Genomic DNA, 18,333 nt, shown 5'->3' on the forward strand with positions numbered 1-18,333 from the left:
GCCTAAAACATATTTAATCAATTAAGCCTTTCAATAAAACTACAATAAAATCCATATATAAAACACTTACATCACACAGACAGTTAGTTTAATAAATGTTTGTTTATTAAACCACAGTGAGTAAAATAAAAAAAAAAATTGAAATACTGAGGCAGGCTCGCAACAGCGCTCGCAAACGAAATGAGAAATAGCCTACAATCTAAACAAAAAAATTAATTAAATATTAATCTTACCTCAAAAATGAAAAGTTAGAACAGTCTCTTACAGAGCATCGTGGAGAAAAAGAATAGCCTCCAGAGAGGAAGGTTTTAACCCAGTCCTCCTCTCTTCTATCACTCTTCCCGCTGCGCTTGAAGACACGTTCGCTGCTGCTGCTGACGGGACACTAAACACAGAGCGAGCCAGTCTTGACAGTTGCGGTAGCAGGGTCTCGTGCTGTTTACATTTACATTACTTTAGAGGCCTATAATAGCTACTACTACAATAAGTGGATATAAGTGAAGTGTAATCGTGGGTCGCGCTGACGGAAAAGCGCGCGTGCGCGAGACTGTCATGTCAGTATGTCAGTTTAATTATAACTGGTTGAATTATCAGATTATGAAAGTTATGAGGTTATGAAATGTCTTTCTATGTTTGTTTTTCTATCGGCGGCATCAACTTCTCATTTTTTTATGTAATGTCTAAAAATATAAATAGAAGGATAACCCAAAAAAGGCCCGAGGCCCGGCCCGCATGTGAGCTATAACGTGAAAATTGGCCCGAAGCCCGGCCCTAGGGGCATAAATAAGTCGGGGCCCGACAGGGGGTCCGCATGGATGAGAGGAAGGGGGCTGCAGTCACTACCTGGCCAGAACCGACCACGGTTAAAGAACTCCAGAATTTCCTTGGATTCACCAACTTTTGCAGACGTTTCACTCAGCTGTTCAAAATAAACCACCTTCACTATTGCTTACCTGGTTGTCCGTCTGCTTCCTTAACATTCATAAGAATCAAGTGATCTATTGTGTCAAAAGTTGCACTTTAGTACAATAAAATTAGAACTGCATTACGTGCAAATGTAGACCTTTTTTGTGTTTTTGTATTAAAGTACGCAAAAACAGTTAGCCATTTTGGTATGTACGTTAACATTGACTACTATTAGCCAGATATACCTTGCTGAGGCACAATTACAATATGAATTTCAAATTCCATTGCCTGTCCACTCAGGATACCTTGAATCAGTGCCCCAAGCACATCTTTTTAATTTTTTTTGTAGTGTAAACCCCATCAAACTAATAAGAGCTTAGGATCTACCAATGTTTTTCTACGGTGCTAAAATTTAAAGACGTCTGAGTTCCAGTCCTCATGCAACTGCCACTGGCTCATCTGTGTTCAAGAGGAGGGCTTACCAAAAGGTCAGTTGTGCAAAGGAGATTTATGGATAAAAAATTCTCAGGATTAACACTTCCTGTCTTAATGTAAACCTAGGTTTTCTTGCTTTGCTCATGGCTCTTGAAAATACCAATCAATGTCTTTGATTTTTTTTTTTTTTTTTGTGGTAGTCTGAGAACTGCCATCCTTCTTTTAATTGTTATTGCTCTAGTATTGCTCTATTATCTAGTATGTGTTCCAATATATATTTCTTATTAGAATAGAAAATAATTATTATTCAATTATTTTAAGTTTCTCCAAAATGCCATTCCACCTGTATATTCACATTATTTAACAATCAGTAAGCAATGCTAGAATTTACTGTGAAGTGAAAACAATTGGCAACTCATTAACTTGCAGGGTTTTATTAGTGTCACATCACAGAGTGGTAAAATTAAATTGTGAAAAACCAATCTATCACGTGTAAGTACAGCACACATTTTCTTAAACATAAAATGTAATTCTTCATATTCTTCCTTTATTTGTTTCTGAATTTAAGAGTGAATGTCCTCATCGATTTGAATGGAAAACGATCCATCTGGATTGATGGGAATGGCATAGGGGAGTGGAATACCCATTCTTGACAGTGTCATCTAGAGCAGGAGGATGAAAATTTATTAGTAGTGTTTTTCATCTCAGTCATAATTTGAAGGAAAATTATTTTACCTCTGGAATCCTTGCAATGACATTCAAGGACCTCTGAGTTGGCAAGGCTGCAGTAATTTCAATCTCTTTCTCACTGTTCGTTACTCTTTCAAGTCTGAATCCCGCCTGGAAAGCCGCCATGGGGATGTGTTTGGACATTCTAATTGTGACAGGATACACAGAGAAGAGTAGAAAATGAAACAAGTGCCATTTTCTACACGACACATTAGTTATTCTGTTCCGATGAACCTTACTTTTTAGCATAGCTGGTGACAGTAATCGGCAGCCTCTCCCATTCCAGCTCTAAACGTGCAGCAGGGAATTCACCCAGTACACCAGCCTCAGCTTTAGCAGTGACTGCATACTGCTGGCACTCTGGACCCCAAGCAAGCTTGGCCTGAAAAACAGAGTTATGCTTAAACCTGAGAAGAAATTGTTCCCTACAATTAATCACACTTCAACACTTACAGTCATTTTGTGCTTGCTCAGCAGAACACTATCAACACAGATCTTCAGATTGTCATTTTCAGCGATGGAAGAAACAACAATTTGCACTCTTGCAGTTGGTTTGTCAAAGTAAGCAGCAAGTTGGTAGCCCAGCAGTTTGTGGTCAACTCTCACAGCACGGGCAATGACAGCAAAAACAGGAGAAACTGAATTTCCGAGGAACTTAGCCTGTTAGCATAAACCATACAGATATGATTATATTTTAGTTAGAGTTTTGTGTTATTATGACCAAACAAATTAGACTAATTGATTCACCTGTTTCTGGATACGCTCAAAGCTAGATCCGGAACTTCCACTGCTAACTTTCTTTGAGTCACCATGGGGTGCCAAATACTGCAAGCAAAATAATGTTTTAAACATGATAAGAATCTGATATAAAGAAACTATATTGTTGACAAAAATATTTTCAGTAGTTACCCTATCTTTGTGGAATTTCCCAAAAGCCTCCATGATGGTGGCAGTCTGAAAATAAATAAAGTATTCAGTGCAAATGAATATACAGATTAATGACACATCATGATCTCCTTTGTCCTCACCTTGGTCACACGAGACCTGGACCCTGAGGAGCTTGAACTGCTGCTGCTTCTGCTGCTACTGCTGCTGCTACTCCTACTGCTGCTACTGCGGCTGCTGCTGCTGCTGCTTTCAGAAGAGTTCCTGTTTTTATCTTCAGTCTCCAGGATGCCCTTCAGTTTCAACAGGAAAGCCTTTCCTTCTGCAGTCTCCTCATCAATGAGACTGATTTGCTTGAGGAGCCTCTCGGCAGCTCTAGGACCAACTTGGACTTCAAGCTCCAGTCTTTCAACTGCAGGACCTTCCGCTATAGCCAAAGCAACAGACCCTTAATTATCATTTTATTTGAAAATTATTGAGTTTCATGAATGTAATAAATTCTGTAAGTATACCTCTTGCCACTGTAGCACGGGCTGAGTGTTGTCCAATTATGTAGAACAGAGGAGTATTTCTGAAGAAAGCAGCATTGCGAGAGTGCACCTCAACGCATCCCTTGATTTCAATGTATGGGACAGCAAGACAGAGAGTCTTGTCATATGGAGCAGGAGCTTTCCCAGGAACTTCATTGGAATTCTCAGATGACTGTAAAGAAAAAATAAGTTCTTACAATATGACGCAAATGAATACTCCACATACTGACACAATTAAATTGCATGTGTGTTCAAAGTTTACCATATATTCAGCAGATGTCTGGGAATTCTGCACAGCCAACTCAGATACTAAAGGAACAATCCTCTCAGCAGAAGGCTCTTCAATGTTTCTGACCACAGCAAGAGTCTCAAAGCTGTCAGAACAAGAAGAAGGTGACTTGCATTTCACTTTTAAGAAACAATATGAATTAATAATTGATTCAAAATGTTTGCTAAACTGGCATCACTAAGTTTCAATACCTCAGAGCAGCGATATGTTCAGGAACCTCAACAGGCAGAGCCTCCACCTTGTAGTAGCCCTTGAGAATGTCTGCTCTTGCAGCCACTTTTCCAGGAGCAATTGTACGGATTTTTCCTCTCGCCATAACAGCAGCTTGGATCAAGGCAGTGTTCACTCCCATCACAGCAAAGGTCTGGAGAGCAATACTGAAAGAATAAAGGAGATTGTTTGTAAAGGGATTGTTATGTGCATTATATCTCATGTCTATGAATGTAGCTGTAAAAGTGTACCTTGGTCTAGCTTCAGCTTGGAGTTGAATATCAGTCTTCTTCAGCTGCTCAAGAGTCATGGTCTCAATCTCCTCAGGGAGAGGAGGTGTAATGGTGGCCTTAACTAAAAGGCAGAAAGGAGCCACATCAACATAAGTGGCGACCCCAACATATAAGAAGAAAAGGATTTAAGATTCTAAGAAAAAACATACCATTGACACTTGCAGCAGCAACGGCAGCAGTGTACAAACTAAACTCCATGGGCAAACCAACTGCTGTTGGCAAGATACGACGCACTTCAGCTGCAAGCAGAGGTTTGGCATACTGCCAGGAAATTCCTTCCTGCAAAGCTTTAAGAGCCGCCTTCAACATTTCACGTGATTTGGTTCCACTCACAATCTGGGGATAGTGTTAATGAGAATCTTATTTCTAATTATGATAATTATTTGTAAGAAAGATCTCAAAAATACATAGTAATGATAGAGAAGAGATAAACTTCAACACAATACCGGTATAGCTTCTTCAATGATGGTCTTGTCAATCTTGACAAAAGCCACTTCTTGTCCAAGTAATTTGATGTAGGCTGAAGCCAATGGCTGATTGTTTGGTAAGTCTTTCCAATTTGTGAGCTTAAGGGGTAAAACATAAGTCATACACATTTTGCCTGTGTCATGTTTGTAATGTTGCTTATAAATATAAATTATAACATGCATTGGACATGAAAACATACTGCTCTCAGGGTGCGCTTAATCTTTGTGATACGGTCAACACTTTCATCAGCTGCAGGAGATTTCAGAAGAGCCTCCTGGATTCCTTCAGTTCTCACACCAATCTGTTTGAGATAAGGGATTGAGTGAAGGCTGAATTGTTTTTTTTAAACCTTGAATCAGATTTTTTTTTACCCACCTCAAGAACATCAGCAGCAGCTCCAGCCAGATAAGCACGTGCTTTAGCTACAACAGCTCTGGGCAGGATGGTTGCAGCATCATTGATCATGTAGGCACTGCCAGCAGCTCCAACCATGAGTGAAGCTGCACAGAGACATAGGTAAGAATATCACTGATGCAGTATTTTATACATTTTAATAAACACCCAACACTTCATGTGTTAGCTTTCTTGAGAATTTAGCAAAACTTACTATGATAGAAGTCCAGCTGAAGGGCTCTGCTGAAACGGTAGCTAAGTCTGTCTAGCTTGCGGCTCATGAGCTTGATGGCAACATTAGCTGCACCAGAACTGAAATAAACAACCATTATTATAATGCTCACTTGAAATTATATATGAAATTTTTTATAAATGGTTTGCTTTTCTTACACAGCTGCCATATCAGGAGCAGTGATTCTGGTCAAGGACTTGATGTGGGAATAAGCAAAGCTCACAACATGCATGTTGGTTTCAGTCTTCAGAGCACCAGCAAGACTGGAGACAAGAGCCACTGATGGCTTGGCCTCAAACAATACAATACAAGCAACCATGCGCACTTCTGGGTGGAGAGCTCTATCCAACACAAGCTGCAGGGCCACTGGCTGAACCTGTGGCAAGAAACAAGGTCAGTTTATTATTGGGAGAAAATGGACCATTTACAATAATTCATTCATACAATGTCTGACACTTGCCAGTTTGGGTTCTTTCTTGGCAATGTTCCTCAGGGCCAAGATAGCATCAACCTGGACTCTAAGGGGCAGAGATGTAGCTGCAGTTCTCAGTCCTGGCAGGAGCTTCATGATGGGTTTAAGACTAGCAGGGTGACCAGCATTGCCCAGAACTTTAAGAGCCAATGTGATTTCAGGAATGTCATTTTTAGAAGTTGCCTCTGCAGCAATATCATGAATGGGCTGAGGAGATTGAGGCACATACAATTAGAAAATCTGAAAAGGTAAATGAAAATCTGAAAAATCTGAATAGGTAAAATGTAAAACTTGAATTGTTTACCCTGAGGAGCTCAGAAGAACAAGTGGGAACTGCAACACAGTGCCTGGCAATCATGGAACCATATCCAAGCATTACAACTTCACGGAGAGCTGGGACTTTGGCAATTTTCTCGTGTGTAGCCAAACTCTGTTCAGCAAGATAAAAAAAATATATTAATTTGAATTGGGCAAGATTTGAAGAACGGCATTTTGAGTATAGTTAGATTTACTCACAGCTGTCAATTGCATTGTTTCCAGATCAGCAGTGACCATGTGCAAAGCAACCACAAGAGCCTGAATGAACTCTGGAAGGGTAAGTTCACCAGCCAAGAACTTCTCCTTGATGAATTTTACAATGACTGGTGTGCCAACAGAAGGAAGAGCATCCAGGAGCCAGCGCCTAACAGAGTCATTGTTTAAAATATATACATAATAAAAAAATATAATATAAATTTATTGGTGATAAACTGTACCTGTAAGCTGGTTTGTCCTTGAACTGAGCCCAGATAGCCTCAATGTTCTCCAGGGTGGAAACACGCAGGAGCTGGATGAGCTGAACAAACTTGAGTGGAGCGTCTTCATGGACCATGTCCACATTGTTTGCAACAAGGTGCTTAAGGACCTCGACGATCTAGAAGAGAGTAAGAGCAAGTCTCAGTTGATGTCTTCAACAGTTTTCAAAGGATTTGACTCTGATATAGTTAAAGTAATACCTGGGCTGGAGCATCACTGATCTTCATTAGATGAATGGGGGTCTGAAGAATCTCAGTTGCAAACTCATATTGCAGGGATCCACGGGCCAAGTAATCAGCTTTGATTGGAGCAACAGGGGTCTTCTCAATCTCAACAAAAGCCAAGGTTTGTCTGAAACAAATAATTATTTTTGAAAGTCAACATAATGAAATGTGTTGGGCATATTGTTAGTTCGTATTTATCACAAAGGATCAGTCATACTTTGCTTCCATCTGGGCAGCACCATGGATCTCATTGAAGGGTGAAAACTGATGCACTTCCTCAACTGTTGCTTCAGCGATTAGTACACCAGCGGACGCCGGTTTCATGATGTAATTATAAGTTGCAGTTTCAATCAGACTCTTGATTCTCTGTTGAGCGAAAATTATGTGATGAATTTAACATTAAAAAAATTATATTGTTGAGGAAATATTTCAAGTCATTCCAGTCTTGTTCATTACCTCTGTGCATTCATGACACCTCTCAGTGTATGCCAAGCCAACGTCCTTCATGATTCTCTCCTGGCAGTGGCTCAGATCCTTAGACTTGGTTACGGTAATGTGGTTGGCCTTTGGATCCTCACTGATGACATAGTGGGTCCTGCACACTCCCTGAGCTCCAGCCTTGAAGGATGAGTCAAAAAATAAGATTGCAGAACTCAAAAAGGCTTTCTTAATGCCTTTATAAATGTATTTAGGATTACTTTCTCACCTCTTGCAGCTCATAGATGTTCTGGGTCTTCTTGAGGTTGAGCTGAAGGATGTTGAGGATACCTCTGTGTAAGTTCAATACAGTAGGGGAGACTCCTGCAGGGGCAAATACCTTTCCAACCACACCATTAGCATACTCAAACTTGATGGGAATCTGAAGCTGAGCAGCCAATGCTGAGGTGAGTTTAGTGGCAGGAAAAAATGGATCCTTGGGCCAAATACCAGCGTACTCGTAGATTACAGGTTCCATGAGCTGTAAGGGACATTTTCCATTTAAATGAGGGCATTTTTGCTTTTAACATCCAATGATGGCATACGTTTTGTTGTTGTTTTCTTTAAGTGTGAAAATCTTACAATTTCTACAGTTCTAAATCATTACCTTCATCAGAAAGGTGTTCTCTGTCACAGCACTGAGGTGAACCTTGCTGTTGACCTTTATACCTGCTCTGGCCAAACCTTCTTGAGGAAGACCGCCCAAGAGTAGAGCCTCATACTTGTACACATAGGTCTTATCAGGGGCAAACTCAGGGACTGAAAAAGGGTAGAGTATTTTTTATTTAAGTCTGTTGTTATGACCATTAAGTTTAAGCAGTAATGCAGTGTAAGTTAACACTTACAAACTCAGTTTTCAAGTCATATTACTTACCAAGGTTGATCTGTTGACTTGCTGAAAAGAAAGAAAACAAGAAAGAAAACAAATTATTGGTATATATATATATATATATATATATATATATATATATATATATATATATATAGAAAGAGAGAGAGTCATTTCAAGAGGTTCTATTTTTTCATAAATATAAAGAGATAAAATAAGAAAAATATATATACAGTATAAATATATTTTGACTTACCCACAAGGGCCACAGTCAGGGCAAGCACAAGAGCTCTCATGGCTGATGGTTTGTAAAGAACACTTCAGAGAAACAGACCTTTTATAGTGATTTCTTGCTGACCAAGTATTAAAATTAATTATTGACCGATGTCTTTAACTGCATATCAAATCAAACAAGAAAAAAACTTGTCAACTTACTTTAACATAAATATTAGTCAAGAGATTAGGTTAACCTGGCCTGACATATTGACGTTCTTCATGCCTACATTGATTTTTATATTCAAATAGTAATAATATAATATAATAATAATTTTTTCCAGTTTTGTCATACACATAAAACAATGCTGAATCAACAAAAATACAGTTTTTATTAATAGTTAGCTATGGAGTAAGCTATAATACAGAAAACTACATTTTTATTGTAGTTTGCTATACAAATATTATATTTTGTTAACAGACCTGGCTTGAGGGCCAATATAAGATATCAGTTCCAGGTTAGGTTACCCTGGCCCTCAATCTAAAAAAACTGTTAAAGTCCATATTAGTTTATTTATTTTAATGTAAGACTGCAAAACATTGGATGAACTTTGTAACTAGATGTGGTGTGATCTGTGGACAGTTTTATGATGGATAAATCAAGTTACTTTTATTAAACCCGTTAAGAAATTGTATTATTGTGAATGTTAGTGTAGCAGTGTAGCAGTAGACTTCATTACCATTGAGCATGGCACCTTACACTTAAATAATTTGATTTAAAGATGACATCATATATTCAGATACCATAAATATTAATTTCTATCTTTATATATATATATATATATATATATATATATATATATATATATATATATATATATATATATATATATATATACTTTAATGAAGTGCTTTTAGCCCTAGATAAAAAATATTAGAGAAAATGATGCCATATGATTATTATTATTATCTGGCAGTCATATCAGCCCAATGCCGGTTTCTCACTGAAGCTAAGCAGGGCTGAGCCTGGTCAGTACCTGGATGGGAGACCTCCTGGGAAAACTAGGTTGCTGCTGGAAGAGATGCTAGTCAGGCCAACAGGGGGTGCTCAATCTGTGGTCTGTGTGGGTCCTAGCACCCCAGTGTAGAGATGGGGACACTATACTGTCAACAAGCACCATCCTTCGGATGAGACATTAAACCGAGGTCCTGACTCTCTGTGGTCATTAAAAATCCTAGGATGTCTTTCAAAAAGAGTAGAGGTGTGACCTCGGCATCCTGGCTAAATTCATGCATTGGCCCCCGACCATCACCAGTGCGCACACCTCTTTCTGCATCTGATCTTGTTCAGCAAGCTTCTGAGAGAAGCAGCGCTTTCAGTTAAACAAGATATTCTGTCACTTCTAACTATAATTTAAATGCAAATATAGCCGAAATCACAACACAGTCCTATGTGTATTTGATTAGATGACGTCATGATTATGAATCAGGATTTTTGTGCAGATTAACATCTAATGGAAAGCTGATAGTCTTATCGGGTTGCTTTCAGTCTCTATTTCATATTCATCCTGTTGTCTTAAAAAATATACAAGTGAAACTTTTTTATTGAGAATTTTGCTGCATTAAAATTAGTGGTGGGCCGTTATCTGCATTAACGTGCTGCGTTAATGGGAAACTCTTATCGGGCGATAAAAAAAAAATATCGCCGTTTTTTCTATTCTCAAAGTTGGGTTGAGAGCTGGGTCTATATTAGGCGAGCTATGGTGACTTTCACCTTGATATTTTTTGATATAACTATGTGTTTCAAAAGTGTAGTTAGTAGCTGTCAACCCTCCCTTTTTTTTTCGGGGTTCTCACGTATTTGAGCTCTTTTCCCACTGTCTTCCCATTTTTGTATTTTCCTGTTAAATATCCCGATAGCCCCTCCATCAGATCTGTCAAGTTTCTGTGCTGTTGTCCTGTTGCTAATCCTTGCCCTTCCAGCGAACAAATGTTTTCAAAGCATCGTTTTGCTTACTTGAAAGCAACCTCAGCATGATGTTGGGCTTTTTAAGATAACAGCATGGTTGTTGTGAGAGCACGATTTCACACCAATCTGTAAGCAAAGTCATGTTAGACCTAGCTTCACAAATCGCTTAACGTTAGTTAATGCAGCAGTTTTGTAGTACGGATTTTTGCTGTCAGCAGAGGGATAGCAACAGAAAGAAGAATGTTGAAATTTCCCGTATTTTGGATGAGTAACCCAGGAAATGTCCCTTATTTTCAATGTTCAATGTTGACCTAAGCTATATAAATGAATATTCAGATATTATGGTCTCCGTGGTAGCGCCTCCAAGTAGGAAAGCGGTGGGAAATTTAATCCATTCTCATTTTATTTTCCCCATGGCGATTATATGTTGCGCTGTTACACCCCACAATACAGCAACGATTCACCATGGTTGAAATAGATTTTTAATCAATCAAATTAAGACACACGGATGAGAGGGAGTACGTCTAGTAACTGAACAGTAGTCCGAGTAGCAGTAAAGGGGGCCATCAACATGGCGGCCATGCCAAGTAATGACGTCATGACACCCAAGCACCAGAAATAACCACATCAAACATGACGTGCTAACATGGATGCATCTGAAGCCACCGGGTTTGCTTTAGGGAATTTTTTTTAAGAAGCTTCCCAATGGAAACCATTTTGAAAACAGGAAACAGCCCCTGGTCTAATGCACCAACTGGCTTTAGAAACCTGTTCTAAAAGACTTACTTTAGAACATTATTTTATTTGGGTAGCAAACATATTCTGAATGCCTTTGGCAGAATTCAAATGAGCCATTTCAATCTAGATGAATCTAGATTAATTCCAAGATTACAGTGAGATTAATCTAGATTAAAAAATTGAATCTATGCCCACCTCTAATTAAAATACAGTTTGTGAGCAGTATTAAATGTATTTTTTGAAAGTGGAATGCATTGTAAATGGTTATTCAGTGTTTATAAGGAAATTTATTTTTTGGCAGTTGCATATATACAGTACATTGTCTAATAATTGGTCTTCAGTGTTACTCTTTGAGTGAAAAGCCTATGGATAATTTATGGGGATGCATAAAAGAAAAAAAAAATCATACCATTGTGAACCCAACCATAAACCTAACCCTAACAAAAACTAAAAACTAAAAACTTGCAAGCACAATCATGCACACACATACACATGCAGACACATTCTGTCACAATGATCAAGTCTCGAGATCTAAGTTTGAGGACAAAATGGTTTATTTTGCATATCTCAGTATAGCAAGCACTGAGAAACGTAGGAAGAAGATGGCATAACTGCAGATGAAACTCGAGGTCCAGCGCAGGAATCCCAGGTGAGCGAGGAATAAGATCCAGAAAATATAAACTGCGGACCAGGGTCTCATAGGAACTAACAAAAGCTGAAGGAGTCCAGCAGGGGGTCGACTGGAAGACTTCGAAACAGCACAGACAGAGCAAGCCAAAACAAAAAGATGAATGTCGCGAGCCATGGCTGGCCACCAAAACTATTGTTTAACAAGAAACTTGGTATGATTAACCCCAGGATGGCAAGCTACTTTGGAATAATGACCCCATCGGATAATTTAGGAGCTTAAAGCCTCTGGCACAAACAACCGACCCGGTGGGCATCCGGGTGGGGGCGTTACCCCTTGAGAGGCTGTGCGAACCTTCGACTCTATCTCCCATTAGACTGCAGAAATAAACACTTTCTGCTGTACAATGGGTTTGGAAAAAGACGGGCAATCCAAAACATCAAAAATACAGGATAACATGTCCGGTTTGATATTCTTAGAGCCTGGATGATAAGAAATAGAAAAATCAAAACGACCAAAAAAAAAGAGCCCACCGAGTCTGCCTAGCGTTTAATCTTTTAGCTGACTTGATGTATTCAAGATTTTTGTGATCGGTCCAAACAACAAAAGGAACCCCCGAACCTTCCAACCAATGATGCCACTCTTCCAACGTGAGCTTGACTGCCAACAGCTCTCTGTTACCAATGTCGTAATTACGCTCAGCGGGGGACAAATGGTATGAAAAATACGCTGGGATAGAACCGCACCAACCCCCACCTCTGATGCGTCAACCTCCACCACGAACTGCTGGGAAGGATCAGGGGCAATAAGATGGGAGTTGAAACGAAACAGCTTTTGAGCTTTGAAAATGCAACTTCTGCTGCACTAGACCACCTAAAAGCAGTCTTTATGGAGGTTAAGGAAGTAAAAGGAGTGGCTAGCTAGCTGAAATTGTGAATAAACCGCCGGTAGAAATTGGCAAAGCCCAGAAACCTCAGTAGGGCCTTACGAGACGCTGGGGTTGGCCAATTCACCACAGCCTGGATCAAAAAAAGCCCATTCTCTAACAGCCTCTGAAGCACTCACCTGACGTGTTGAACATGTTCCTGGAGAGAATGAGAAAATATCAGTATGTCATTCAGGTAGACATAAATTAACTGATCTACCATATCTCTCAACACATTGTTGACGAGTGCTTGGAATACCGCAGGGGCATTACAAAGGCCAAAAGGAAGAACAAGATATTCAAAGTGCCCCCTGGGGGTATTAAAAGTGGTCTTCCATTCAACCCCCTCTCTTATGCAAACCAATTGATAAGCATTACAGAGATCCAATTTCGTGAAAAATGACGCCCCCTGCAGAAGCTCGAAAGCTGTCGACATCAATGGTAAAGGAAATATATTTCTCCATTACCTCCCTCTCTGGATTGGAAAGCAAATATCATTTGCCTTTAGGCGGAGATGTACCTGACAATAATTCTATAGCACAGTCATGGGGACAATGCAGAGGTAGAAAAGCAGCCCGAGACTTGCTGAACACTCTCTTCAGGTCGAGGTACTTCCATGGCACATTAGACAGGTCAGTGTGATCATCCTGAAACACAGAACAAGACACAGGAGAACATGCAAACAACAGACATAAAGCATGACAATATTTACTCCAAGACAAGATAGTATTTTTTACACCTATTAAGTGGGGATTATGGAGCACCAGCCAGGGATGCCCCAAAACCACAGGGGCAACAGGAGTGTCAGTAAGGAGAAAGTCAGTGTTCTCAGAGTATTGTCCAGAGATGATGAGTTTTGATGAGACTGTGGAATGTGTGACGGAGGGTAACGGCTGATCATTAAGTGCCACCGCGGAGATGGGCTGAGAGAGCTCCACCATAGGTTTTTTAAGTGTTCTTGCAACATTAATGTCTAGAAAATTACCCTCTGCCCCTGAATCCACCAAAGCCTCACAGTCAAAAGTTAGTGAATGTAATATCAGCCTTACCAATAGGAGAGTGACTGAAAAAAGAATTTATTGCTCCACCAGTATCTACTGGAGGGGAACCGGCTTTTACTGGACACTTCAGAAGGATGTGAATGGTGGCTCCACAGTACAAGCACAGACCTGTCTCTCTGCGTCTCTGTTTCTCCTGCTGTGAAATACGAGACCTGCCCATCTACAGGGGCTCGGGATCTGGAAAAGAGAACTCACTCTCGCCAGTGACTGATGACAGGTTACTAAACTGAGGGACTTCAGGGATTCTCCGTGGTGACCTCTGCTGTCCACGTCTCCTTAATCTGGCATCCACACGAATGGCCAGCTCTATGAGCTTATCCACCCCAGTGGGTAAATCCGAGGAATAAATCTCGTCTTTGATGGTGTCCGAAAGTCCGTGTAAGAACAGGTCCCATTGTGCCTCAGAATTCCAGTCGCAATCCGCGGCTAAAGTATGTAACGGAAACAGGTCAGTTTAGCTCAAAGGAAATAATTTAATAATTTAAAGGGAATTTGAACAGAATCACTGTTTCACGGCTGATCACTGAGACGCCCTGCGATTCACTGAACGAGCCGTTTAACATCAAATCTGCGCTGGATATTAATATCCAAACTATAGTGAAAACACTATCAATTAGCACAGTAAAAAGATCGGCATTTTAAGACATTAACGTGTAAGCACAAAACACAATATTAATTATTCTCTTTTCAATATGAATAAGGCTTTATTAGATAAATCTAAGACATATAAACTAATCTAACACATAAACGCACGCACTCACACATTTACACAAGTTGCAGGAAGATCGAAAGTTAGGGAAAGATGAGTTTAACCCTTGTGCACTGTTCGATTTCTGTGTACGACCTTTATGGAGCTGGTCAAATTGACCCTAATTGGATTCAATACAATTCCTCAAAAAGCACACTATGAAAAACAACAAAGATTCAGGTACAAACTGAAAACTTTTATTATCAACATTTGTCAAATAGTCCCCCAAAAATATATCTGAAGGTATGATTTAATGAAAATGTTTTTTAACCATTTTTAAAGATATTTTGTTTTGACAAAATTTGAAAATAAACAGTATGCTGACTTGTTTTGCATATAGATATTTTTTTTTCTTTTTTTTTCTTAGAACATCATAACTGAACAATTAAATGTAGCTGTATAATGAAAATATTTATTTTCTTCAGTTGGCTGTTTTGTAAACTCATTTCATAAAGTCCTGACGTTACTTTTGACATGATGAGCACACAGCAAATGTGTGCTTTTGGCATTTAAATTTCTTGCACTTCACACACATGGTGCTGGTTTTGCTGTTGCGCTTGAATGGGCACACGTCACATCTCTTCCATTTTTCCCCCTATCATCTGTGTTCACTCTGACTCCAGATGCACGTTTCTGCCCTCCACGTTCAGAATCTCTTTGGGTAGCTCAGGTTTGTCATTTGTAATTTGCCATTAATTTTGAACACAATGATTTAGCTTTTTGAAGTGTGTTTGGTTAGGGTTAGAGCACTTTTAGATACACTTACACTTTAGAACTGGAGCTGATGCCTGACATACATGAAATATTTTGAAATATTCTGTTCAGTTTCTTTTGAATGGCTGTTTATGAGGGTCAAACTGACCCACAAACATCACACATGAAATATAAATTTTGCGTGTATATGTAAAAAAAAACAGCATGTTGAAACTTTGCATGCATATCCATGATGATAAATGAAATAAAGTCACAAAATATCAATAAAAGAAAAAAAAGGTTTAATATTATTTCAGGTAGCTTGAAAAAATAAATTATAGGTAATTTTTACCATCTGTGGCTTACAAAATATTTTTCTGTATTGAAATAAGTGTGGAAATCCTCATTTTTTAGCTCCATAAAGTAGTAAAATAATAAAATAAAAAAATATAACCAAGAAATGTTATTATTTTGGTTCAGTACAGTTTCCTTCGAGCGTTAAAATATCACGAACATCGAACATCACAAACGTAATAGTAATTTTGTTTGTATATGTCAAAAAACACCAGCATGTTGAAACTTTGCATGCATGTTCATGATGATAAATGAGAAAAAGTCACTAATATCAAGAAAAAAAACATAGGTTAACCAGTATTTCCAACAACTAGAAAATCAAAACATGTTGACCCACAACATAAAACAAGGGTTAAGAGAATGGAAATATGGAATCCCAAGTTTACAGCAATACGTTAAATTGCATAGACATGAACAACCATCAATCACGTAATTAGCCCTCGCATTGAGTTCCTCAATGAGGTTAAAATTATATTAGATACACCAGTAAAGGTCACAGTCTGGAGGTTACTTTGCCTGAAGGAGTCCCTTTGTTGTCGCTGATTGGCTGGAAGTTCAGTAGTTGCTGAAGTGACGTCTTGGGAAGGCCTGTGGTGGGGAGTTGGCTGAAGATGGAGTTGTGTTGCTGGTTGAAGTTGAACGTGTGCCCGAGGTCAGGCGTCGGAGACTCGACGTTACAAACTTAACTCACAACACGAAACTCTCAAACGGAAAAGAATAGAAGTAAAGCTTGACGAGACTAAGTTATGTTTCTCCTCATAGTGGCTAAGTAGCAGCAGGCGTGCAGGCTGAAGCACGCTGCCACCAGACTAGTAGCAGAAGCATGGAGTTCATTTTGGTCCATATATATGTACAAAAGACAGTTTCTTTGTCATTCTCTGACATAGGGATGTTCCACGGAGACCAGAGGTTACAAGTCCCCCCCCCTTAGGAATTTCAGTATGGTTCTGCTGGCTGGGGGGAAGTCAATGGAAGTGTTTAACTCGATCTCATGGGTTTACATGTGATGTCCGACGTTGCATTTCACTTACGAACAACAACTTTGACAGTCTCTTCTGAGAATTAAAATTGTCAATAGTTGTTCTAGTGGTGTTAATGTTGAAAGCTGTTCTGTGAAAGCGTTGGTTGGTTATCTTTCTTGGGACTTGTGGCACAGAATGTTTTATGACTTTGTGAGGAATTCGGCTCCGTGTTTCAAACACAGCCCTGATAGACTCTTTGTCTGGTTCGAGTCATTTCTGTTACAAGTACGAAATGCGATAGAATAATCGGCTACGGTGCGATCCCCTTGCCACAGCTCCATGAGAAGTCTAGCTGCCTCTCTGCCATAAGCAGCGCGATCAAATACCTCCTTCAGCTCCTCTGAACACAGTTTGTTGTATTTTTGTGTCTGAAGTGTAAGTTGACTAAGCTATCACCAAATGAAGGCAAGAGGATTTAAAACATCTGGGTGTCAATGAAAAAATCCATAGAAGGAAATCTTCACTCAAGATTGCAACAAGGGTCAGTCATGATCTCATCCACCACCTGCCACCTGTAAGAAAACAAAAAGAAACCTCACAGCTAGGACTGATGGGCAAAAAAAAAAAAAAAAAAAAAAAAAAAAAACCTTTCTAGCATTTAAAGATGGAGAATATACCTGTGAAATGTAGGTTATGCATTTCTTTCTGGAAGACAGCAGTCACAGCAAATCTCAAACACATTACAACGTGAGTCTGTCAGTGGCACACGCAGCCTTTCTGTCAGAGCATATGAACGTCGGAGGTGCTTTAACTTACAATTTTAGAGTATATGACTACTTAACCTCCCTAACATTTAGCAATTAGCACCATAAACAGTGGATAAGGTGTGTGTTTATCGATAGATAGCATTTTATCTGCTTCTGATCAGTTCTTTGTCATAAATACATTTTACTAAATATCACAGGGCAACTGGTTCCCCATATACTGTAGCATAAGTTTTCGAGCATAAGCATAACTCGTAATGTCTCTTATGCTCGTCATCAAGGCTGCATTTATTTCATAAAAATCACAGAAAAAAAAACAGTTATTGCAAACTGTTATTACAATATAAAGTAATGGTTTAAATTTGAATTTAAAATATAATGTATTTCTGCCATTACTCCAGTATAAAGTATTAAGAAATCATTCTTATAGACTGATTTATTGGAATTATCTATATTGGCAAAAATTGTGCAGCCAAATATGTTTTGGAAACTGCATACTTTTTTCAGCATTCTTTGATGAATAAAAAGTTAAAAAGAACAGCATTTATTAAAATAAAAATATTTTCTAACAATATAAATCTTTGCTATTATAATTCAAAACATCTACTCAATGTACTGTCAATTTAAAGGTTGACTGTAAAAATTCAACATACAGTATATTAGAGTATATTGATCTTCATAATAGGGTTGGGTATTGTTAGAAATTTTTAGATTTCAATTCTGGTTCCATTTAAATTAATTATTAATATCAGTGGCGTAGCCACGGGTGTGCCAGGGTGTGCCTGTGCCACCCAGAGTGGCAGCTGGCACACCTAAAAATAGATGCAGAATTATTTTTTATAGTCTCAATAAAAAATGTTTACTAAACTTGGGCTATTGTTGTTTACTTAGAAAAAATATATATATATTTTAAATCAACCCTTTAATGCATAAATTACAAATATTTTATGTCTGATATATGAATAAAACACGTCTGCAAATTACTTTTGATTAGATAGTTTTTGCTGCTTCCATAGACATCAGTGTGTATTTTACAAACTACCAATGTATTTTTTTTTACTAGTGATTATGTATATGTAAATGTATGAAACCTAAAATAAACATTATGTGG

General features: G+C 38.7%; 1 protein-coding gene across 1 annotated transcript; it reads right to left on the reverse strand.

Annotated features, from left to right (window-relative positions):
- Positions 1 to 1,759: 1,759 nt before the first annotated feature.
- Positions 1,760 to 8,483, reverse strand: LOC113039916 (vitellogenin). Its single transcript, XM_026198081.1, has 28 exons — positions 8,424 to 8,483; positions 8,213 to 8,233; positions 7,946 to 8,097; positions 7,568 to 7,819; positions 7,318 to 7,479; positions 7,079 to 7,227; positions 6,838 to 6,988; positions 6,598 to 6,755; positions 6,359 to 6,524; positions 6,147 to 6,272; positions 5,831 to 6,049; positions 5,529 to 5,746; positions 5,353 to 5,450; positions 5,121 to 5,245; positions 4,945 to 5,046; positions 4,724 to 4,843; positions 4,427 to 4,613; positions 4,236 to 4,338; positions 3,966 to 4,151; positions 3,748 to 3,859; positions 3,468 to 3,657; positions 3,099 to 3,382; positions 2,980 to 3,024; positions 2,818 to 2,895; positions 2,524 to 2,730; positions 2,310 to 2,452; positions 2,077 to 2,215; positions 1,760 to 2,003 (listed from the first exon to the last, which is right to left on the reverse strand). Exons 1-28 carry the CDS (start codon positions 8,461 to 8,463, stop codon positions 1,905 to 1,907), a joined length of 4,032 nt encoding a protein of 1,343 aa, XP_026053866.1. The 5' UTR covers positions 8,464 to 8,483; the 3' UTR covers positions 1,760 to 1,904.
- Positions 8,484 to 18,333: the final 9,850 nt, after the last annotated feature.

This window comes from Carassius auratus, chromosome 22 (genome assembly GCF_003368295.1).
Source record: "Carassius auratus strain Wakin chromosome 22, ASM336829v1, whole genome shotgun sequence".
NCBI lineage: Eukaryota > Metazoa > Chordata > Actinopteri > Cypriniformes > Cyprinidae > Carassius > Carassius auratus.